General features: G+C 37.7%; 1 protein-coding gene across 6 annotated transcripts in view; it reads right to left on the bottom strand.

The window, feature by feature from the left end:
• Positions 1-26239, bottom strand: part of LOC128695668 (uncharacterized) — a 93498-nt gene extending 67259 nt beyond the window's left edge. For 2 of the 6 annotated variants that reach the window (XM_070093383.1, XM_070093385.1), the window contains exons 1-2: positions 26070-26236; positions 1674-1761 (exon numbers count right to left, since the gene is read on the bottom strand). In XM_070093383.1, coding sequence (XP_069949484.1) covers positions 1674-1761; positions 26070-26071 — 90 coding nt within the window. In that variant the 5' untranslated portion in view covers positions 26072-26236. Of the gene's footprint in view, positions 1-1673; positions 1762-4095; positions 4294-26069 lie in introns of all 6 variants that reach the window. The other 4 variants (XM_070093381.1, XM_070093380.1, XM_070093382.1 and 1 more) reach the window with 4 other exon arrangements.
• Between the last annotated feature and the right edge of the window lie 232 nt (positions 26240-26471).

Raw genomic sequence — 26471 nt, 5'->3', positions numbered from 1 at the left:
TTCACCATATTACTCTTGACGTTGCTTCTGGGTAGGATAGTGCAAATGTCTCGTAAGAAATGGAAGTAAGTTGCTCTTAATGTTAGGCAGAAATGAAACACTCAAGTACAGTATGCATAGAGAGAGCAGCTGTAAGAAAATTATGAGGAAATTCATCAGTGATGTATCAACTGTACATAACAAATTTATCCAGAGAGAGAAATTATATGAGTTTTATTCAGAAACTTGTCAGAAAAGGCCGTAGAGCATAGAAATATCTACTCAAGCTTAAATCTGACAAGTCAGAGATTTTAAATGAGTGGTTGAGAGAGAGCAGTTGAAAGCATGTCTTTAAGTGGTGATATACCGTAGTTCGCAAGAGAATCAGATTTTTCATGAAAAATGGGTATTAAACTCAATTTATATAACAATGAGTAGATAAAACTACTGTAAAATGAATTTGAATGCATGATGAAAGCACGAGTACTAATACTAAAGCACCACCACCACTCTGCCTGAAACACTATCTCTACTCAGTCACTAACTCCACTACATTAGCACCTACAATATGCATTTAATACTTTAGGCTTCACCTTGCCTACAACAACATTATCTCCACCCATGCAGCACTATCCCTACAACATACAACACACGTACTAATGCAAAAGCAATACAGTACATATACTGAGGGCAAGTCTGAAAACTTTTACCGTGGCATCTTAGCCTGAGGAAGGAGCAGGGGATTAAATGTCTACCCTATCAGCCAAGACAGAGCTACCGTACTGTTTGACAATGTTTAATAGTCTTACACAACACACAACATAGGAGAAAGAGAAGCTTACCATGACGTTTCAGTCCGACTTGGACCATTTACAAAGTCACATCAACACAAAAGAGTGAGGGAGCCAGTATAGTGTGACTTTGTAAATAGTCCAAGTTGGACCGAAACATCGTTATAAGCTTTTCTCTCTCCTTTATGCGGGTTATTTGGGTTGTTCCAGTCACGGTATTGTGCCTTTTTGTTCTTTAATAGCCTTCACTGATTTTTCTTCATAAATGTGTTTTTCAAGGATTTACATATTAGCTCTTACACTGTTACTCAGTCGTATAGTCCCATTTACAGTTATATCAATGAACCTACCTTACAAAGATCATTTGCAGAGAAACTTAAGAGAGCCTCAGTATATCAAAATTCTGGTGTAAATTTTTAGCTATCCTAAACTAAATAATTAGAAAATGGCTGCATTCATCGATTCCTAAACTGAATAAGTAGCATTAAATACTACAATAATAAGATAAAAAAACAGACACACACTACTATAGTGCTCAAATACACGTATTATTACACTATACTTATTACCATATTCTCTATATATTAATGGGGAGGTGCTAAACCATAAGGGTCATACAGCACCTGGGGAATGAGAAGTAATCAATGATGATTCAAAGAAGGGGAGGCCCATTCAAATTCCTTGTATCAAGAACCCTGCAACATCATGACACCCCCAATGAAGGGTGTAAGGTTAAAGATAAACATGTTGTGCAATGTAACTTCCCTGGTGATGAAGAAATTAACAAAATGTGAATTTTAATGTAAATATTTAAATATAATCATTAATGAATTAAAATAACACAAAAACAAATTCAGTATACTGTACATACAATATATGCAGCAACACACACATGCAACCTACCTCTTCTCGCAGTGAGTAAAGAAGTTGAGATAATGTTGTTAGGTGGTTATTCCACCTCAGAGCTATCATTTCTTCATCCATGTTTGTCCTGAAAAATTTCAAAGATAAACTAAATGTACTGTAGTTTAGTCTCAATAGGTAATGGAAGAAAGTAATTCCATTATCTTAGTACAGAATATTTCCCAACACATTATAAAAAAAATTTAAGAAATGCTGTGATGTCATTTAACCCATTCACTGTTGGGACCCCCAAAATTAAGAGTGCTGACAGTGTCATGATTTAAAAAAAAATTATTCTAAATGGTAGAAAATATTTTTCAGGTGGTATTGACACCAAAAATGTGAAATTTGATGGAAAACTTACAAAATTATGCAAGTGCCAAGTTGACAGAGTAGGCACAATTTATGTATCAGTGATTTCTCCCACTGAGTCCTATGTAAACTCATTCCAGTGTTCTATTCAATCCAATTCCTAGCTATTTTGTTAGTATGCCTTCTATTATATCAGCTGAGAGCTTAAAACTGCTTATACAAATATCAAAATTACCCTATGAAGTGCATAGAAATCTGTAATTTGGCCAACTTTACACAAAATTCAACAAATTTCAATTTAAAAACAGAATCCAAAATAAACATTGTAGGCATTCCTGCCACTAAACCAGAATTATGCAGGCACAAAGCTGGTGATCTGGGTGCAATTTACTCATCAGCAATTTTGCCCAATTTGAGTAATAACTTAAGCCAATTCCAATGCTCAATTCACCCCAATCCCTAGCTATTTATTTTGTATGCCTTCCATTCTATTAATTGCATGCAAGAAAAAAATGCCCATTCAGTTATCAAAACTGTGCTTAGAAATTGGTAATTTAGCCAATTTTACATAAAATGAAAAAATCCATTTAAAAAACAGTGGCATTTTGACCACTAAACCAACATGTTCTATGTTCATTAATTACATGCTCAGGCTTCACCTATATAACACGTCCCTTCATCTGAATCCATCATCACACAAAAATGTCAAAATTGTAAAGGTAACGACAGTAAAAATGCAAAATTTGATGTAATATAAAATACACGAAGTTGGAGGTTGGGGAACATTTTTTTGCAACAGTGATTTTGTCCACCTTGAAGCCTATTTTAGGCCAATTGTAGTTCCCAAACCAACCCAATTTTTTGCTATTTCATTAGTACGCCTTCAGTACTATCCAATGATCACAATAAACTACCCATTCAATTGTCAAAACTACCCAGAAGTCAGTACCTTTACTTTTAATGGGTTTTGAGTTTTTCTACTCCCAGAGCCCAGCCTAGGGCCAGGCTTGTCTGGTCAACCAGGCTGTTTTCTGTTGTTAGGTTTATCAGGGCCACTGACACCTTTCGCCATATCGAGCCCAACTTCCATATGTATGGGGAAGATTTGTTGCCCAAAGCTGGGCGATGAAAGAAAAAGGAACAAGAGTTCCTTTGTAAACAGAAACAGGAACTACAAGTTCCCAACTGGATTAGGTGGACCCCCTTGCCAAGTACCAGCAGAGCGGGACGCCCACACTCCCACCAAAGTTCAGTAACTGGCTTTCCACCAAAACCATTAAAGAATTACGTATCTGCAGAGCGGAAAAGTATATGAGGACAAAAGTACATCTGCAGAGTGGCAAAGTATATGAGGACAAGCATTCCAAAGAGAGCAGTGGAAATTTGTCACTGATACTCAGGTGAGAGCGAGACGTCCACACCCGACGAAGGCTGGCACAAAAATCCAACTAGGTTGTTGCTGCTGGAGGCCCAGTGGCCTACACATTCCTCACAGCCTGGTTGATCTGGCACCTGGTGGAGATACTTGTCCAATTTCCTCTTAAAGACTTCAACACTTGTCCCAACAGTGTTTCTCATATCTTCTGGCACGATGTTGAATAGCCTGGGGCCAAAGATGCTGATGCAATGTTCTTTTAGTGTGCCCACAGCTCCCCTGCTTTTCACTGGGTTTATTCTGCATTTGCACATACACATCTCTCACTCCAGTATGTTATGGCAATGTGCAGATTTGGGACTAGCCCTGTGAAGTACTTTCCATGAACATACAGTTAAGTATCCCTCTCTCCACTGAGTACATATTTAAGACTTTGAGGCATTCCCATTAATTTAAATGATTTATTGGCTCTATGCAGGCTGTAAATAATCCCTGTATCTGTTCCAGCTCCAATCTCTCTCTCTTGCCCTGTAAGGGGCACAATCAACACTGAACAATATTCTAAACGAGAGAGCACAAGCAATCTGAATAGTGTTACCATCAGCACTATTTCCCTTGTTTAGAAAGTTTTCATTATCCACCCCATCATCTTCCAGGCTGTTGTGACATATGCCTTATTGAGTTTTTTAAAGAAAGGTGAGCCGACATAATTACTCCCAAGACTTTCACATGTACCTTTTGTTTTTTTGATGGTCCTCTTGGGTTTTGTATACAGTGTCCCTTTTGAGTTCTTCATTCTTTCCATACCTAAGTAGCTGGAACTTATCACCATTGAATGTCATGTTGTTCTCCACTGGAAAACCCTGCTTATATCTTCCTGCAATTTTTCAGTGTCTTCTACCGAAGAGACTTTCGTGCCTACTTTGGTGCCATCTGCAAATGATGATACAAAACTGTAATGGGTGTTTTTATCTATGTCTGCTATGAGGATAAGAAAGAGTAGAGGCACTAGGACAGTACCTTGAGGTACTGTCCCGGCACCTGAGCTTTTTACCTTGCTAATGCTGGATTTTGTTCTGTTTACTACTACTTTTCGTGTCCTATCTGTCAGAAACTTGAAAAGTCATCTGCCTACCTTTCCCATTTTGCCTATGGCCCTCATTTTGTGTGCAGTGACCCCATGATGGCATTTGTCAAACAACTTTGCAAAATATGTGTAGTACTTTTATCACATCTGCATTTTGGGTTTCGTTCAACACTTCCACAATTCTGTTACTGTGGTATACCATTTGTGACAAGCATGATCTTTCATTTCTAAAACTGTGCTGGTTTGGGTTGTGCAGATTGTGCTGTACTATAAAGTTTGCAATTTGGCATCTTATCACTCTTTTGAAGACTTATATGTTAGGGCTACTGATCTGTAATTTTTAACTAGCACTCTATTACTTCCCTTATGCAGAGGAGTTATGTCTGCACTCTTCAAGGTCTCTGGTATTTCACCTAGATCTAGGCTCTTTTCTCAAAAGATACTAGTAAATATGTAAGTTTATTCAGGTGCAGGTACACACAAATTATTTTTTTATTATCACACTGGCCGATTCCCACCAAGGCAGGGTGGCCCGAAAAAGAAAAACTTTCACCATCATTCACTCCATCACTGTCTTGCCAGAAGGGTGCTTTACACTACAGTTTTTAAACTGCAACATTAACAACCTCCTTCAGAGTGCAGGCACTGTACTTCCCATCTCCAGGACTCAAGTCCGGCCTGCCGGTTTCCCTGAACCCCTTCATAAATGTTACTTCGCTCACACTCCAACAGTACGTCAAGTATTAAAAACCATTTGTCTCCATAGACTCCTATCAAACACGCTCACGCATGCCTGCTGGAAGTCCAAGCCCCTCGCACACAAAACCTCCTTTACTCCCTCCCTGAAACCTTTCCTAGGCCGACCCCTACCCCGCCTTCCTTCCACTACAGACTGATACACTCTTGAAGTCATTCTGTTTCGCTCCATTCTCTCAACATGTCCGAACCACCTCAACAACCCTTCCTCAGCCCTCTGGACAACAGTTTTGGTAATCCCGCACCTCCTCCTAACTTCCAAACTACGAATTCTCCGCATTATATTCACACCACACATTGCCCTCAAACATGACATCTCCACTGCCTCCAGCCTTCTCCTCGCTGCAACATTCATCACCCATGCTTCACACCCATATAAGAGCGTTGGTAAAACTATACTCTCATACATTCCCCTCTTTGCCTCCAAGGACAAAGTTCTTTGTCTCCACAGACTCCTAAGTAAACTCCAGGTAAGTGCACCACTCACCCTTTTCCTCTGCTGCGGCGGCAGCGGCAGCAACGGTATCCTACCAGCTCTTCTTTCTCAAAAAAACATCGCTCATCAAAACTTGTGATGGCCTAAGTGAAAGTTCAACTACATGAACCCACGTAGACCACAGCATGACCCAAGAATACTAAGAATGTAACCCAAATCTTGACAAAATTAGAAGATCTAAGGAAGACAGCCCTGCTAACCCAAACACTGCCTCCGCTGCCAGACAACCACTTAACCCAAGCTCCGAGAAAACAAGCCTTCTCCTCCATTGCTACACAGTATCTACTTCAGTGATACTATGAAAGGATATCGCAGAAGAAACAACACCAGTAATAAAAGAATAACAGCAAGGACCCTAGAACTCAACTTGTCTACCCAGCAGGATGCCGGTGTATCATCAACCCCCCTCACAGCCGCCACCCAGGCAACAACAACAACAAACATGGCTGACTCCCCCTCCAACTCCACTCCCTTCAAAGGATTCACCCATGATAACTCAGGTATGATTATTCCTGACAATATCAAGGACTACATCGTTGCTCTAGAAAATGAAATCAAAGATATCAAAGCAACACTCGAGCGAGGAGAATCCAAGATAACCAACCTTGAGAACAAGATCCAAAACCTTGAAGAGAAGATTACATCGGGAAGTGTTGACACAGAAAATACTCTAAAAGCAGCTATAGCCAGTCACACTGAGCAAATAACAACAATAAATATGAAGGTTGAAAAAGCAATCAAGGACTGGAATCAGAACATGCACACTCGACTAAATGAATACCTTGATTTCCAAGACGACAAAACTGAACAAGATAAGTTGTCTGATGCAGTTATAATAAACAGTCCACACATTCCTAGTGACATAACACAAGCACAGTGCAAAGAAACTGCAATCAGGATAATACAGAACCACGTACAAGTCATCATGCAAAACAATGAAATCAAAGAAACACGTTTGCTAGGAAAACCAGGAAGTAAACACAGTATAATGATCCGACTTCATTCATAGGATAAAAGAAAGGACCTAATTAAATCAGCAATTACAATGAAAAATGGAGTGTACATAAATGAGTGTCTAACAAAAAAACGTCAAAACCTTCTGTTCAGGCTGAGAAAACTTAAACAGGAAAACAAAATACATCAGTGTTTCACGCGAGATGGGAAAATACTAGTAAGGAAAACATCAACAGGACAACAATATACCATCTCAAATGAACATGATTTCTCTACCTTCCTTAGAAAAGCTGACATTTCTGTAACAGATTAGATAAGTGCCCTTAATACATATATGCGTGTGGTGCATATAGTATACGTTACTATTATATTGTGCATTATTATTTTTATTATTTTTCATCACTAGCTAATCCCAACTACCTCCAATACTCTATACTTCTTTCTTACTGCTATTAATTGCTCATAATTTTAAATTACAAGTCAAATCTTACTCCAAATTAATAATATTCATTATTCTTACCTGTCCATTTAATTTTGTTTATCACTACTTGTTTTTTAGTCACTTTTCATTGTGTATGCAATTAGTGTAATTTCCAATTACTTTTTTGCAAGTACCAAAACTATCTTTTGCTAGCTAGTACCAACTACCTCATTTTTTTTTTTTTACTTTTTATTGTGCAATAAACTGCTCAATTTATTTAATATTACAAATCGGATCTTACTCCTAAACCAATATTATTTCATAGTGACCATCTGTCCATTTAACTTTGTTTACCATTACTTAATTTTAGTCCCTTATATATTTTTCCTTTATTTTAGCTTTATATAACTACCCTAGTTTATATATTCACAATTGTTAAAATAATCAAGGTGCTATTCTCAGGTGCTAAAGTAGAATAAGTTCACAATTTTGCCATTATATTCCAAAGCTCATTTATTTGATTACCACTTTATTGTTCACCACAACTTATATTAGTCCCTTTTATATTATAATTTTATACTATAATTTTAACTTTAAAGAATTACCTTTATAGTACTACCTACTATCATATTCCCAAGCTCCATTATTTGATCATCACTTTATTTGTATTAGTCCCTTTTATATTGTCTCCTTTATTTTAGCTTAAAAAAAAAAAAACAACTACCTTAGCTCATTATTTTACATTTGTTAAATAATTCAGGTGCTATTTTTTAGCTTAAGACTATTTACTTTGTTTTATACTTAATTCTAACTATAGATTCACTACAAATCTTATGACTACAAGCATTGATCCTGATACCAACCTCTTATTTAATGACTTAAATGAATCAAACAGTTACTGTAATTACTACACTGCAGAACAATCAAAGGCACTTCTCAGTGCCAACAACAACATAACTATCTTTAACTACAATATCAGATCTTTAAGCAAGCATTACGATGACCTCATAGCATTACTAAATTCCTTACATGCCAATATGTCCATCATTACACTAACTGAAAACTGGCTAAAGCCTGATAGTACAGATGTCTATGCCATTCCTGGTTACACAGCCATACACAACTGTAGGCCAGACCAACAAGGAGGTGGCACAGCCATATACTACTCAGACCAACTAGAATGTATCACTAATACTTGCACAAGGGATGAACATGGGGAATATATAATAGCCAAATTCAAATCCAAATACCTACAAAAACCTCTCACATTGATAAACATCTACAGAGTTCCACAGTCAAACATTAGCCAATTTAGTCAAAACCTAGGAAGTATGATAACTGATGCACGCATGAACAAAGATCACTTACTACTCTCAGGTGACTTCAATATAAATCTCCTGCAAGACCAGGACCCACACGTTACTGAATTCACAAACACAATGAGTAACTGTATGTTGCTACCAACAGTAACAAAACCTACAAGAGTTACAGAGACTAGTGTTTCCCTACTTGACCACATCTGGACCAACACCATATCCCCTTTAAAATCAGGCATAATTACAGATAATACCACAGACCACTACCCTACTTTCCTCATAACAACTCTTGGTAAACTACCCCAAGACACTACTAAAGTCACCTTCAGACTTCACAATGAGGCAGCCATTAATAACTTCACAACAGCAGTAGCAAACACTGACTGGCACACTGAGCTAGAAATCTATACAGATATTGACGAATGTATTAATAATTTTCTAAAAAAGACCCAATACCTCTATAACAAGCACTGCCCTAAAAAAACTAAACAGATGACAGCTAAGAGACTGAACAGTCCCTGGCTAACACCCAGCATTCTCAAATCCATAAATACAAAACACCAATATGAAAAACAGTACAGAATGGGTCACATAACCAGAGACCAAACAAAACGTTACTCGTCAATCCTAACCAGCCTGATAAGAAAGGCAAAAAAATTGTATTATGAGAACAGATTATCCAACTTACGAGGTGATATAAAAAAGACCTGGAAAACCCTATCAGAAATTCTGGGAACAAAAAAGATATCACGAAATAGCGCAATAAAATTAGCAAAATCAGATGAACCCCAACTCCCACCAACAGAAACAGCAAACAGACTCAATGATTTCTTCTCCACTATAGGACAAAACCTTGCCAATAAAATCCCAAGCTCAGATACCCCACCAAATGACTACCTCACCGGCAACTACCCAAACACACTGTTCCTAGCTCCGACTAACCCATACGAAGTCTCCCTTATTATCAACGCACTAAAAAACAAGGCAGGAGACTTAAATATCTTACCACCCTTTATATACAAAAAAGTGTCACAAGTGCTATCACCAATCATTGCAACACTCTTTAACAAATCCATTGAATCCTCCACCTTCCCTACAGTACTCAAAATAGCAAGGGTCACCCCGATCCACAAAGGAGGAGACCAAACAGAGTTGAATAACTATAGGCCAATATCCAACTTACACCCTCTCTCAAAAATCTTCGAAAAATTAATTCATAAACGAATCTATTCCTACCTCATCTTAGGAATCCACCTTGATAATAGACTCAAATTTCATACACATATACAACAAATTTCTAAGAAAATTTCCAAGACTGTAGGCATACTATCGAAGATACGGTACTATGCTCCACAGTCAGCCCTCCTGGCCCTATATCACTCTCTTATTTACCCCTATCTCACCTATGGAATTTGTGCATGGGGCTCAACAACAATTAACCATCTCAGACCACTAATTACCCAACAAAAGGCTGCAGTTAGAATGATAACAAATTCTCACTACAGCCAGCACACTCCACCAATATTCAATACACTAAACCTACTCACCATACAAAACATCCATACTTATTACTGCACCTATTACATACATAGAACACTTAACTCTGACATTAACCCTCCCGTCAAACATCTCCTTGCCAACCTCAACAGAACACATGACCATAACACAAGGCATAGATCACTCTTTGATGTTCCTCGTGTCCATCTCACACTATGCAAAAACTCAATGCACATAAAAGGCCCTAAAATCTGGAATTCATTACCTGTAAATATAAAAGAAACACTACCTGTTTATAAATTCAAGTCTCTTCTCAAAGATCAGTTACTCACCCAAAACCAAATAAATACTGAATAACTGAACCTTATAAATTGTATATCTTAAATGTTTCTCACAATTATATCACATAAATGTTAAACCTAAAACCCAATCTAACTTTATTATTTTTTAAATACACTACCTAACAGAATACTCCATACGACTGAATGTACAACAATGTAAAACACTTGTGCTTTATAGTAATCTGTTTACATTAATGTTTTATCACTGATTTCATCATTGCTTAGTTAATCTTAAGTTAATTTTAAGCCAGCCCGTAATGCTATGCATAGTATAAGTGGCTTTGGCATGCTGCTCTTATCTGTATTTTTTTGTACCTCTGTATGTGTGCTCAAATTGTAAATAAATAAATAAATAAATAAATAAATAAATAAATAAATAAATCTTTCATAGACCCATCCGCTGACACGTCCACTCCCAAATATCTGAATGCATTCACCTCCTCCATACTCTCTCCCTCCAATCTGATATCCAATCTTTCATCACCTAATCTTTTTGTTATCCTCATAACCTTACTCTTTCCTGTATTAACTTTTAATTTTTTTCTTTTCCACACCCTCCCAAATTCATCCACCAATCTCTGCAACTTCTCTTCAGAATCTCCCAAGAGCACAGTGTCATCAGCAAAGAGCAACTGTGACAACTCCCACTTTATGTGTGATTCTTTATCTTTTAACTCCACGCCTCTTGCCAAGACCCTCGCATTTACTTCTCTTACAACCCCATCTATAAATATATTAAACAACCACGGTGACATCACACATCCTTGTCTAAGGCCTACTTTTACTGGGAAATAATTTCCCTCTTTCCTACATACTCTAACTTGAGCCTCACTATCCTCGTAAAAACTCTTCACTGCTTTCAGTAACCTACCTCCTAAACATACACCTGCAACATCTGCCACATTGCCCCCCTATCCACCCTGTCATACGCTTTTTCCAAATCCATAAATGCCACAAAGACCTCTTTAGCCTTATCTAAATACTGTTCACTTATATGTTTCACTGTAAACACCTGGCCCACACACCTTCCTACCTTTCCTAAAGCCTCCTTGTTCATCTGCTATCCTATTCGGTGGCCCGGTGGCCTGGTGGCTAAAGCTCCCGCTTCACACACGGAGGGCCCGGGTTCGATTCCCGGCGGGTGGAAACATTCGACACGTTTCCTTACACCTGTTGTCCTGTTCACCTAGCAGCAAATAGGTACCTGGGTGTTAGTCGACTGGTGTGGGTCGCATCCTGGGGGACAAGATTAAGGACCCCAATGGAAATAAGTTAGACAGTCCTCGATGACGCACTGACTTTCTTGGGTTATCCTGGGTGGCTAACCCTCCGGGGTTAAAAATCCGAACGAAATCTTATCTTATCTTATCTTCTCCGTCTTACTCTTAGTTCTTTCAATAATAACTCAACCATACACTTTACCAGGTATACTCAACAGACTTATCCCCCTATAATTTTTGCACTCTCTTTTATCCCCTTTGCCTTTATACAAAGGAACTATGCATGCTCTCTGCCAATCCCTAGGTACCTTACCCTCTTCCATACATTTATTAAATAATTGCACCAACCACTCCAAAACTATATCCCCACCTGCTTTTAACATTTCTATCTTTATCCCATCAATCCCGGCTGCTTTACCCCCTTTCATTTTATCTACTGCCTGACGAACTTCCCCCACACTCACAACTGACTTTTCCTCACTCCTACAAGATGTTATTCCTCCTTGCCCTATACACGAAATCACAGCTTCCCTATCTTCATCAACATTTAACAATTCCTCAAAATATTCCCTCCATCTTCCCAATACCTCTAACTCTCCATTTAATAACTCTCCTCTCCTATTTTTAACTGACAAATCCATTTGTTCTCTAGTCTTTCTTAACTTGTTAATCTCACTCCAAAACTTTTTCTTATTTTCAACAAAATTTGTTGATAACATCTCACCCACTCTCTCATTTGCTCTCTTTTTACATTGCTTCACCACTCTCTTAACCTCTCTCTTTTTCTCCATATACTCTTCCCTCCTTGCATCACTTCTACTTTGTAAAAACTTTTCATATGCTAACTTTTTCTCCCTTACTACTCTCTTTACATCATCATTCCACCAATCGCTCCTCTTCCCTCCTGCACCCACTTTCCTGTAACCACAAACTTCTGATGAACACTAACACTACATTTTTAAACCTACCCCATACCTCTTCGACCCCATTGCCTATGCTCTCATTAGCCCATCTATCCTCCAATAGCTGTTTATATCTTACCCTAACTGCCTCCTCTTTTAGTTTATAAACCTTCACCTCTCTCTTCCCTGATGCTTCTATTCTCCTTGTATCCCATCTACCTTTTACTCTCAGTGTAGCTACAACTAGAAAGTGATCTGATATATCTGTGGCCCCTCTATAAACATGAACATCCTGAGGTCTACTCAACAGTCTTTTATCTACCAATACATAATCCAACAAACTACTCTCATTTCACCCTACATCATATCTTGAATACTTATTTATCCTCTTTTTCTTAAAATATGTAATACCTATAACTAAACCCCTTTCTATACAAAGTTCAATCAAAGGGCTCCCATTATCATTTACACCTGGCACCCCAAACTTACCTACCACACCCTCTCTAAAAGTTTCTCCTACTTTAGCATTCAGGTCCCCTACCACAATTACTCTCTCACTTGGTTCAAAGGCTCCTATACATTCACTTAACATCTCCCAAAATCTCTCTCTCTCCTCTGCATTCCTCTCTTCTCCAGGTGCATACACGCTTATTATGACCCACTTCTTGCATCCAACCTTTACTTTAATCCACATAATTCTTGAATTTACACATATTCTCTTTTCTCCCTCCATAACTGATCATTCAACATTACTGCTACCCCTTCCTTTGCTCTAACTCTCAGATACTCCAGATTTAATCCCATTTATTTCCCCCCACCGAAACTCCCCTACCCCATTCAGCTTTGTTTCGCTTAGGGCCAAGACATCCAACTTCTTTTCATTCATAACATCAGCAATCATCTGTTTCTTGTCATCCGCACTACATCCACGCACATTCAAGCATCCCAGTTTTATAAAGTTTTTCTTCTTCTCTTTTTTTAGTAAATGTCTACAGGAGAAGGGGTTACTAGCCCATTGCTCCTGGCATTTTAGTCGCCTCATACGACACGCATGGCTTACGGAGGAAAGATTCTTTTCCACTTCCCCATGGACAATAGAAGAAATAAAGAAGAACAAGAGCTATTTAGAAAAAGAAGAAAAACCTAGATGTATGTATATATATATGCATGTGCGTGTCTGTGAAGTGTGACCAAAGTGTAAGTAGGAGTAGCAAGATATCCCTGTTATCTAGCGTGTTTATGAGACAGAAAAAGAAACCAGCAATCTTACCATCATGCAAAACAGTTACAGGTTTCTGTTTCACAGTCATCTGGCAGGACGGTAGTACTTCCCTGGGTGGTTGCTGTCTACCAACCTACTATTACTACACACAAATACAGTTACATAAATTATCATACATAGCAGCATATGTTAAGATTATCTAGGATAACCCAAAAAAGATAATCTGCACACATGTTGCTATGTATGATAATTTATGTCTATCTGTACCTAAATGAACTTACTAGTATCCTTTGGAAAAAGAGCTTAGATCTAGGTGAAATACCAGAGACACTGAAGAATGCAGACAGTTTCTCTGCATAAGGGTAGTAGAGTGCTAGTCAAAAATTACAGATCAGTAGCTCTAACATCATATAAGTCTTCAAAAGAGTGATAAGATGCCAAATTGCAAATCTTATGGAACAGCACAATATGCACAACCCAAACCAGCACAGTTTTAGAACTGGAAAATCATGCTTGCCACAACTGGTAAACCACAATAACAGAATTGTGGAAGTGTTGGAAGAAAACCAAATTGAAGATGTGATATACTACACATATTTTGCAAAGTTCTTTGACAAATGTGATCATGGGGTTACTGCACACAAAACAAGGGCCATAGGCATAACTAAGTGCTTGTGCTAGTGTTACTTTGCACTTTTTTTTATAAATAAGGAATTCTATTAATCTGGTCCAGGTGCTGAGTGAGCAGGCATGTTTTTTATTTCTTTTTTGAATTCTACAGAACTAGTACTAAAATCAGTAATTTGGTCTGCATAGCCTTCAGATGGAAAAAAAGTTTCTGCATTCTCCACCCTGCTTTCATTTAGTGGGCTTCTGAACATCAACCCACATTGGTCTTTTAGAATTTCATTCATTTCCTGTTCACTGTCCGAGTATGAACCTTCTGTTAACCCTTTTCAGTAGCTGTCACGTAGAACTCTGTTAACCCTTTCAGTAGCTGTCACGTAGAATTCTGTTAACCCTTTCAGTAGCTGTCACGTAGAATTCTGTTAACCCTTTCAGTAGCTGTCATTAATATAATTTTACATCATGAGCTAAGCTCACTTAGATAAGCTGTGAGTGGTAAAAATTTGGCCTAGATAGGAGAGAATGGGTCAGTGTGGTTAGCGCACACAGTATAAAGAAAATCTTGACCCAGGCAATGCATGATGGGAAAAGCAAAACTCTGATCATGTGTTTGATTATAAATAACAATTTCAGGTGTTTTCTAGGACTTTTTTTTTTTATAGCTTTATTGATTGTCTTGGTATCAGTTGAAAGAATGGAAGACATACTACTGAAACAGAGATGATCTGGTTTGGTTTCATGACCAGAAGTAGCTTGAAATTGGGCTCAAAGTAGCGGAAGTATGAAATTCGAACTGATTTTCCTGAGAATGGGTAAGGCCCCCCCGACACCCCCCCCAGTCTGTTTTATAGGTTTTGTGATGCCATAAACCATGACCAATCATTCCTGGTTATATTTATTATCTGGGAAATAGAGTAACTCTTCTATTTTTGCAATTATAAATTCAAAATGGGAGGCAAGTGTAATATAGAAGAGGCCTGGGGACGTGATTAATGAACACAGGAAATGTTGTTTTAGTGCCAGCAATTTCTATATTGTTTATTTGAACTCTGTTTTTAAATTAGTATTTCTGTGTAAAATTAGACAAATTACCAACTTCTGTGAACTTTATATATATAGTCACAATATTTTAATGAGCGGTTTCTTGTGCTCAATCAACAGAATGGAAGGCATACTAGGAAAATAGCTAAGTAGTACAGTGGTACCTCGAGTTTCGTACTTAATCCGTTCCAGGAGCTAGTACTAAAGTCAAAACGTACTAAAGTCGAAACAATATTTCCCATAAGAAATAATGTAAATCCAATTAATCTGTTCCTGCTGTCAGGAGGCATGACAAAATAGTAGAGTGGAACAAGTATACAGCCCCTCTGGGCTACACTACACAGCCATATTATTACACTACACAGCCACATTATTACACTACACAGCCATATTATTACATCGACATACCATGTTCACTGAGTTTAACCATTTCTAACAACTACCTTTAGATGCCATCATAAACAAAGGGAGAAGTAATGAATAATTCATGCCGAGAATTGTAAACAAACGTGTATGAAGGGTGGTTAGTGTACCAGACGCCAGATTCAGTTTTCTCTAATGCTGCATCAGAGAAAACATAATTTTACTTTCCACCCTCCCTGATTCACTGGTACTCACCACTTGATAACATATAAACACTGAATGTTTATATGATATATGTTATGTAACATGTTTCCTATATAATTTTGAAGAAAATATCATAGATGGATTAATGAAAATGTCTATATTAACCTAAAATAAGACATTTAATGTCCCCAAGAGTGATTATTATTTTGTATTAGTATTATAACTATGGCATTAAGATTAGAGGGACACTCTTAGTGAACGAATAACAAAGGTATGTATATATGCTATGTAGCGTGTTTCTTGTATAATTTTGAAGAAAATATCATAGATGGAATAATGAAAATGTCTATATTAACCTTAAATAAAACATTTAATGTGCCCAAGAGTGATTATTATTAAATATACATCACATATAAACACTGCATGTTTTATACATACTATGTAATGTGTTTCTTACATAATTTTGAAGAAAATATCATAGATTAATGAAAATGTTTATATTCACTCGAGGAGAAACAAAGCCACACTGACTCACGACGCCTGCACGGGCAGGGGCACAGGTCTGGTATGCGGGACGAAACATGGGGCACAGTGCAAAACTCGGGACAAAATTGAGCTGAAAAAAAAACGGTTCTAAACTCAAAGCGTACGATACTTAGGGGCATACGAAACTCAGGGTTCCACTGTATTTGCTTGAATGGAGCAATGGAAATGACTTAAAATAGGATTCAAAATAGGCAAAATCGCTCGTTCATAAATTGCAGCCACATCGTTAACTTTGTGCATGCATAATTACTTAAGTTTTCCATCAAATTTCATGCTTTTGGTGTCAATATCTTCAGAAAACGATTCTTTACCATTTCAGAAGAATTTTTTTTTTTTAAACAGACACTAGGAGCAATATTTCATTTCGGGGCTCTGGACAGTGAAAGGGTTAATAGTCTAATTCTACGGGTAGTTCTTTGCTTGGATTTTGCATATGTATAGAAATACTTGGGGTTTCTTGCAATATCCTGGATTTTTTTTTTTGTTCCCTTTGTGCTCCTTCTGTCTGGTATGACAGCTTAAATTTTTATTCTATCTCAATGATCTCTCACCTAGGATTATCTTTCCTTCATTGTGGCAGTCACATTTTTAAGCAATTTAGTAAACCCTTTTTCTTCTTCTGTACATTCTTCAATGTTCTCTTTCTATATCTGAGCTTCTAGGTTTCCTAAATGGTATATATTTCATGCAGACCTTGTATGCTTCTGTGCTCAGCTTTGCCAGGCATTGGTGAGGATTTAACCCGTAAACGGTCCAAACGTATATATATGTTCACTACCGTACTGCCCCAACTTTTTTGAGAAAAAAAAAATTGTTGTTTTTTAATAGGAAAAAAGAGCATATGGTACCCAGGCATCCCCAATTATTTTAATATGGTGCACAGTGAGTGCTCACACCCATTCTCACATGTCTAGGCGACTCAGGCTTATCGTGGCAATGTTAAATGTAGAACACATAAAACGTATATATACGTTTGGGGCACTAGCGGTAAAAACGTATATATACGTTTGGACGTTTACGGGTTAAAGTAGAACGAAAAGGGGTAAAGCAGCTGGGACTGATGGGATCAAGACAGAAATGTTAAAAGTTGGTGGGAATATATTTTTAGAGTGGCTGGTGCTTTTGTTCAATAAATGTATGAAAGAGGGGAAAGTACCTATTTAATATTTATCACATTTCCAGTTCCTCTTCAGCAATTTTGTTGCATTACCTATTTTTTTTTATGTGGAATAAACTACTGTACTTAATACTAAATTTTGAAATAGTATGGCAGAATTCTCTATAAAGTGTACTTATATGTTTCTTATATATCTCATTTATCTTCTCTGAAATACTGCATTAAAACTTTGTAGGTTCCTTTCTTAAAATGCATATTTAACAGCAAAAGGGTTAAGATGCTTATGTTGAAAATTTCTTCCTTTGTTCAAGGCTGTATGAACTTACTTAATACATAAAATTCATTCATGCTGAGCATACTGCATATACAGGACAATAACTTGTAATATCAATCCTGCCCTGAAACTCATAGGCATAATATTAGACAAAAATCTCTATGATATTCCACATGTCCAACTCAATCTTTGTAAAAACTCAATGTGCATAAAAGAACCTAAAATCTGGAACTCTCTACCTGAAAACTCTTGTCTCTTTTTTTTTTATCTGTTAGCTGCTTCAAAGCTACTGTTAAAAAACACCTCCTTTCAACCTGTATTGTCCCTGTTCTTGTCTATCATTCCTTCAAGTCATGCACCTAGCTTCATCCTTTTTATTGAATTACTAAATATCTCCAATATAATAAAAACTATGTACTCTTCTCATATATTTGTAATAATAATTTAGTTTTAAGGCTGCCCGAAATGCCTTACCTAATAAGGGGCTTTCTACGAAGTAGTTTATGTATGTCAAACACCCTTGTATAATATACTGTATATACTCCACTTTACTGAAATACATAATTTTGTTCTTTGTAAATGCAGTAAGAGGTCAAGAAATGATGGTGTAACCTTCTTTCGTGTGTGTTGCCTCATTCATATGCTTATGCATAAAAAAAAAAGTCATCATAGGCACTTTTTCTTAACAGTTCCCTGATTATATTAATGAATCCCTTATTTATCTTAACAAGTAACTCCACCACATATAAGGGGCCAGATGGCTGACAGCAGCAACAGCCTAATAAACCAGGCAAGCACCAGACAAGCTGCCTAGCCTAGGACTGACCTCTGCGAGTAGGGAAAGTCTCAAGACTTATCAATGGTATAAGGGCAAAAGCTTATTAAATAAATGGTAGCTCAATTGTACGCAATGACCAGCCAAAAAACATTTCATATTTATTTCAGGTTTCTACAACTATAATTTCAAATTTGCCTGCATTTTGGTTTTTACTTTCTGAAGCTTGCATTGTGTCTTTTACCAATATTGCTATTCCCCATCTACCCCCCCCCCCTTCTTACCAACTCTCATCTCTTAACACTGAGCAGCTTCCATCATATACAACCCATTCAAAATATGTTTTTCCAGTATATTTTCAGGCAGACAAACTGTATTAGGTTTCTTCTCATACATAATGTCCCTCAGCTCTATGGTCTTTTTGAAATCACCACATATATATGTATCAGTGTATATATTTATAGGTGTATATATTTTGTGTGTGTGTGTGTGTGTGTTTGTGTATATATATATATACAGTGGACCCCCGGTTAATGATATTTTTTCACTCCAGAAGTATGTTCAGGTGCCAGTACTGACCGAATTTGTTCCCATAAGGAATATTGTGAAGTAGATTAGTCCATTTCAGACCCCCAAACATACACGTACAAACGCACTTACATAAATACAGTGGACCCCCGCATAACGATGGCATCACATAGCGATTATTTCGCATACCGCTTACTTTAATCGCAAAATTTTTGCCGCGCATACCGATTAAAAACCCGCTCACCGATTTTCGTCCGAGACGCGTCCAATGTGCGCCCTCAGCCAGCCTCACATGTGCCGCCCGTGCCATTGTTTACCAGCCAGCCTCCGCGGTAACATCCAAGCATACACTCGGAATATTTCGTATTATTACAGTGTTTTCGGTGCTGTTTCTGGAAAATAAGTGACCATGGGCCCCAAGAAAGCTTCTAGTGCCAACCGTACACCAATAAGGGTAAGAATTCCCATTGAAATGAAGAAAGAGATCATTGATAAGTATGAAAGTGGAGTGCGTATCGCCGACCTAGTCAAGTTGTACAAGAAACCCCAATCAACCATCGCTACTATTGTGGGCACCAAAAAGACAATCAAGGAAGCTGTTCTTGCCAAAGGTTTAACTGTGTTTTCGAAACAAAGATCGCAAGTGATGGAAGATGTTGAGAGACTCTTATTGGTGTGGATAAATGAAAAACAGCTAGCAGGAGATAGCGTCTCTCAAGCGATCATATGTGAAAAGGCTAGGAAGTTGCATGAGGATTTAATTAAAAAAATGCCTGCAACTAGTGATGATGTGAGTGAATTTAAGGCCAGCAAAGGTTGGTTTGAGAGATTTAAGAAGCGTAGTGGCATCCATAGTGTGATAAGGCATGGTGAGGCTGCCAGTTCGGACCACAAAGCGGCTGAAAAATATGTGCAGGAATTCAAGGAGTACATAGAAACTGAAGGACTGAAACCTGAACAAGTGTTTAATTGTGATGAAACAGGCCTGTTCTGGAAGAAAATGCCAAGCAGGACCTACATTACTCAGGAGGAAAAGGCACTCCCAGGACATAAGCCTATGAAAGACAGGCTTACTCTTCTCATGTGTGCCAATGCTACTGGTGATTGCAAAGTGAAGCCTTTATTAGTGTATCACTCTGAAACTCCCAGAGCGTTCAGGCAAAAGAATGTCCTCAAGGATAATTTGTGTGTGCTGTGGAGGGCAAACAGTAAGGCATGGGTCACTAGGGAATTTTTCTATAACTGGTTACACCATGCATTTGCCCCCAATGTGAAAGATTACCTAACTGAAAAGAAATTAGAACTTAAGTGCCTCCTGGTGTTAGACAATGCCCCTGGTCATCCTACAGACGTGGCAGAGCGACTTTATGGGGACATGAGCTTCATTAAGGTGAAGTTTTTGCCTCCTAATACCACTCCTCTCCTGCAGCCCATGGACCAGCAGGTTATTTCCAACTTCAAGAAACTGTACACAAAAGCTCTGTTTGAAAGGTGCTTTGTAATGACCTCAGAAACTCAACTGACTCTAAGAGAGTTTTGGAGAGATCACTTTAATATCCTCAATTGTGTAAACCTTATAGGTAAGGCTTGGGAGGAAGTGACTAAGAGGACCTTGAACTCTGCTTGGAAGAAACTGTGGCCAGAATGTGTAGACAAAAGGGATTTTGAAGGGTTTGAGGCTAACCCTGAGAGGATTATGCCAGTTGAGGAATCCATTGTGGCATTGGGAAAGTCCTTGGGGTTGGAGGTTAGTGGGGAGGATGTGGAAGAGTTGGTGGAGGAGGACAATGAAGAACTAACCACTGATGAGCTGATAGATCAACTTCAAGAGCAAGAGGCCAGACCTGGGGAAACTGGTTCAGAGGAGGGGAGAGAGAAATTGAAGAAGTTGCCTACTACAAAGATAAAGGAAATCTGTGCAAAGTGGCTTGAAGTGCAAACCTTCATGGATGAAAATCACCCTGACACAGCTATTGCAAGCCGTGTTGGCAACCTGTACACTGACAATGTTGTGAAACACTTTAGGGAAGTGATAAAGGAACGAGAGGTACAGGCCACTATGGACAGATATCTTGTGAGAAAGAAGTCCAGTGACTCTGAAGCTGGCCCTAGTGGCATTAAAAGAAGAAGGGAAGTAACCCCAGAAAAGGACTTGCTACCTCAAGTCCTAATGGAAGGGGATTCCCCTTCTAAACAGTAAGAAGATAATGCTCTCCCCTCCTCCCATCCCATCAATCATCACCAGATCTTCAATAAAAGTAAGTGTCATGTAAGTGTGCATGCCTTTTTCAGTTTGTGTGTATTAACCCTTTGACTGTTTTCAACGTATAAATACGTCTTACGAGCCAATGTTTCTGACGTATATATACTCAATAATTCTAGCGGCTTCAAATCAAGTGGGAGAAAGCTGGTAGGCCCACATGTGAGAGAATGGGTCTGTGTGGTCAGTGTGCACCACATAAAAAAAATCCTGCAGCACACATTGCGTAATGAGAAAAAAAAAACTGATCGTTTTTTTGGAATAAAACGCCGACTTTGAGGTGTATTTTCGTATAGTACTTATCGTTGTATTCGCGTTTTCATGGTCTTAGGTGATAAAATGGAAAATATATTACAGAAATAGAGATGATTTTCATTACTTTTACGATGAAAACGACCTTGAAACTGAGCTCAAAGTAGCGGAAATGTTCGATTTTTACCAATGTTCAAGAGTAAATAAATCACACCACACGTCCAATACACGTCAACTGGGGAGTCTAATATTCTTTCACTAGTGCACTGATATTATTTATACCATTTTTACAATAATGCAGTCGTCTGCATAACAGTAAATTTTGTATTTTTTTGTATGAATAAAAAATCAAAATAGAAAGCAATAACAATATAAGAGGGGCCTAGAGATGTGACTAATGAACAGAGCATATGTTATTTTAGTGCCACGAATGTCTACCTTGTTTATTCTGGACCCTATTTTGAAATTGGCATCTTTTTTATTTTGCGTGAAATTGGCCAAATTGCCAATTTCTGACCACCATATTGGGTAGTCCAAATTAGTAAATGGGAGGTTTCTTGTACTCAGCTGATAGATAAAATGGAGTTCTAAAGAAATAGCTATGAGTTTGGTCAACTGGAACAATTGAATTGGCTGAAAATAGGGCTCAAAGTCGGCGAAATCGCCGATACGCATATGTCGCCGAGACCGCTAACTTCGCGGGAGCATAATTCCACGAGTTTTCGACCAAATTTCGAACTTTTGGTGTCATTACCATCGGGAAAAGATTCTCTATCATTTCATAAGAAAAAATAATTTTTTTTTTTTCAAAAGTTGAGCGACATAGAATGACAGTTTCAGAGAGGGGCCTGAAACAGTCAAAGGGTTAAAATTAATATTTCATGTGGTAAAAAAATGTTTTTTTCATACTTTTGGGTGTCTTGCACGGATTAATTTTACTTCCATTATTTCTTATGGGGAAAATTCATTCACATAACGATTATTTCGCATAACAATTACCCCTCTTGCACGGATTAAAATCGTTAACCGGGGGTCCACTGTACACTTACAAAATTGGTCGCATTCGGAGGTGATCTTTATGCGGGGGTCCACTGTATATGTATGTGTGCTTGCATTTATACAATAATATACATACAGGTTTGATTTATTCGTATGTACTCATCTAATTGTGGTTGCAGGGGTCGAGTCATATATATATATATATATATATATAGAGAGAGAGAGAGAGAGAGAGAGAGACACAGAGACAGAGACACAGAGACACAGAGACACAGAGACACAGAGACACAGAGACACAGAGACAGAGAGACAGAGAGAGAGAGAGAGAGAGAGAGAGAGAGAGAGAGAGAGAGAGAGAGAGAGAGAGAGAGAGAGAGAGAGAATATGTGTGTGTGTGTGTGTGTGTGTGTGTGTGTGTGTGTGTGTGTGTGTGTGTGTGTGTGTGTGTGTGTGTGTGTGTGTGTGTGTGTGTGTGTGTGTGTGTGTGTGTGTACATGTATATATGTATTTGCTTCAAACCACTTTTCATGGTTGCATTAATATATAAATTTATTTATTAAATTTATTTACAGGTGGAACCTGCTTTACAGGACTTTGCTTTATGCTATTTTGCTAATGCAGTGATTTTCAGTTATACCCATTCTTCATTTATTCTGACTTCCCACAATAAATATATTCATCACTCACTATAAGCTCAGAATAATAATGTTTTAAGTAAAGTGTGCACTCTATTTGCATTTTTTAGGCCTAACTTTATTGCTCATTTAATATATGACAGTGTAAATGCATTATCAGGCTTTTATATGCATTTGAAAGTGAAACAAGGCTGTTTCACTTTACAACAATTTTCATTGTAAAATGAAATGTATAAGCAGGGCCCATCCTGTTCTTATTTTATTTATTTACTTAAATTTATTTACTAAGTTTATTGAATTCATTTACTTATTATATTTATTTATTGAATTTTTATTTAAGGATTTTTTTTGTTAAATTTATTTATTAAATATATTTACAATATTTGTTAATATTTACAGAATTTATTCAATTTATTAATTTATTAAAGGTATTTATTTTACAGCCATGTCTGCCTCCCCATATCTCTTTATTTTCATTTATCTTAATTTGGTTACTTATATTGTGAGCTTATTTAACAGAGATACCATTTGACAGATTGATATGGTTCCTTCACTCTGTAAAAAAAGGTTTTCTTAGACTTCCTCATTTAACCTCTAAGCAGCATAAGTAAAATCATTTGTATTTGCTATATTGCTTACAACACAGTGGAATATTAAACTTTACAGACATGACTAGAAGCACTGTAGCTCTGTCAATGACAATGTATAAATTTCAACGAAGTTGCTCCAGATGCTTAACACAATCAAATTTAAGAAAAAATTATTAGTAGCATCGGAGCCCCTCTGGCAAGACAGTGATGGAATGAGTGATGGTGAAAGTGTTTCTTCTTGTCTGGGGTCAACCTGTCTCAGTGGGAAATGACTGGTGTTAAAAAAAAAAATATCATAAAGGGTGTTTTATATTTATGAGTTGCAGAAAGTTTAAAATTGATTATTAATATGAATATTCAAACATTCAAACCTAATTCTAGTTAGCAGAAATTTAAGGAAAAGACTACAGTACCTGTGTTTATGACAGAGCTAACAGGATTCTGGGCTTCACATTAAGTAATATTAATAACAGAAGTTTTAAGGTCATACTTCAATGTTACACTTCTTATGTAAGGCTTCATTTAGATTATGCTGTTCAGTTCTGATTTCCATGTTACAGAGAATGGACATAAATGCACTGGAAAAACTACAGAGAAGAATGATGAACTTGATCATACGTATCAGAAATCTTTCTTAAAAAGATATGCTAAAGGAACTGAATATCCATTCTCTATTAAAGGTATAAAATTAAGGGAGAGGGACATTACTGAAGTGTACAAATGGAAAACTGTAATAAATAAGGGAATATAAATTATGTGCTAAGAGTATCTAAACAAGACAAGACTCACAGCAATGGATTCAAGTTGGATAAATTTTGATTAGTAAAGAATATGGGGGAAATTCTAGTTTGGCAAAAAGAGTTGTAGACAAGTGGAAAAAGCTCTACACTGGGTATATAAGAGAGTGTGGTTGGGTGTAAGCTGGACCTGCCTAAAAAACCATACCATGGACAGGGATTGAACTTGTGGCAAGCAAGTTGTAAAACATCTTCACATCTCTACTGTGCCTGCCTACTTTCTGTATTCGACTAAAGAAGCCTACTGTGTAGGCGAAACGTTTCGGAATAAAGTTGCCTAACTGTTGCCTATGTGTCTTACCTTTTTTTACCTACCAAGAATTCAATCCTTGCCAGTGGTGTGTTTTGTTTGCAATTATGTCATTACGATTTCATGAGTCATGGACCTGCCTAGCATGGGTCAGTAGGCCTACTGCAATGTTCTTTCATTCATATGTTCTTATTCATGGGTGGGGGGAGTAGTGCTAAACTTGTAGGGGTTATGTAGCACCTGGGGAAATGGCAATCATTCAAGTTGAATCCAAGAAAGGGGAGGACAGGTTTAGATTCTCTGAACAATAAGGGACACTTACAACACAATATGAGAAATAGTGAAACTTGGCTTAGATTTCAAATGTTAGTTTTCAGTAAAATGAAAATTATATCAATTTTATAGTATTGATATTAAAATGGACTCCATAAGCAAAGAAAAATACCCAATGTAAACAGTTTGTGAAAGGAAAGTGAAAAAGGTGTTTAAGTGAAGGTTCACAAAACTTCAGCTCCTAAAACAATCATTGACAAAAAACAAGATTTCTTTTTTAAAAACTCATTTTTAGTCTTCATTGCAGTGGCAGATTTAAGCTTAATATTAATGCCAAACGACATACAGTCATGTTTGTCCTGATAAATTATTCACAAAAATAGCATGAAAATTCACTCAAAGAGTAACCTAACACAATCAAAATCTTTCAACACCAATTATACAATTACAGACAATATGTAATTCCTCCAAACCTTACACCACAACTGTTCCTGTTACTTGTGGTATTTATGTGTTAAATATATTTTTATGAAGATAAATGGTTCAAAGAACTGACAAGTTGATAAATTAGACATACGAGCAAGACTTTGGTATCTTTATTGTGATAACGTTTCTGCACACAGTGGCTTCATCAGTCCTATACAGGGAAGAATGGTGAAGATCAGTAGTAGTTTGAAGTAATCAGTCCCTCAGCCTGGAGTCGATTATATCAACTCCAGGCTGAGGGACTGATTACCTCAAACTCCTCCTGATCTTCACCATTCTTCCCTATATGTGACTAATGAAGCCACTGTGTGGGGATACGTTTCCTCAATAAAGATACCTAAGTGCTGCACATGTGTCTAATTTATCAATATATATTTAGCATAGAGGCCATGAACGCCATGACGCGCCACGGGAGTGGTAATGTCACAAGTGCAACAATACATGCAACACCCGCCTTATCACCATACAAACACTACTCACATGGCTGTATTTCTTCTTTAACTCACTGGTTATGTGACAATAAATGAGAATAACCCGCAGAGAACACATGTATCTGCAACAAAACCACTCCTCAGTAAGCCCTTGGAACAAACACCAATATGTAAACAAATGCCGGGGTGTGCAAACTAGCTATTGGTTTACTCTGCGCAGGAACCTCTCCTCTCAGCCAATCACAACCAGCTTTCTGCCACATTCGGTTGTGGTTGGTGGAGCCAGCAGCCGCTGAGAGGGCGGGAAGAGCGGCAGCTGTGTCTGGGTTACCAGGGGAAGGGAGGGGAGGGAGGGGGGGGGGGGGTTAGGATTAGATGGACGGGTAGAGGGAGAGGGGAGATGGGATTGGGGGAGGGGAGAGCTGTTGGGGTTGTCGTGGTGGGGATTGGT

This window comes from Cherax quadricarinatus, chromosome 42 (assembly GCF_038502225.1).
Source record: "Cherax quadricarinatus isolate ZL_2023a chromosome 42, ASM3850222v1, whole genome shotgun sequence".
Classification (NCBI taxonomy): domain Eukaryota; kingdom Metazoa; phylum Arthropoda; class Malacostraca; order Decapoda; family Parastacidae; genus Cherax; species Cherax quadricarinatus.
Note: the sequence above shows the minus strand (reverse complement) of the source record. Positions and strands in the feature narration are given on the sequence as shown.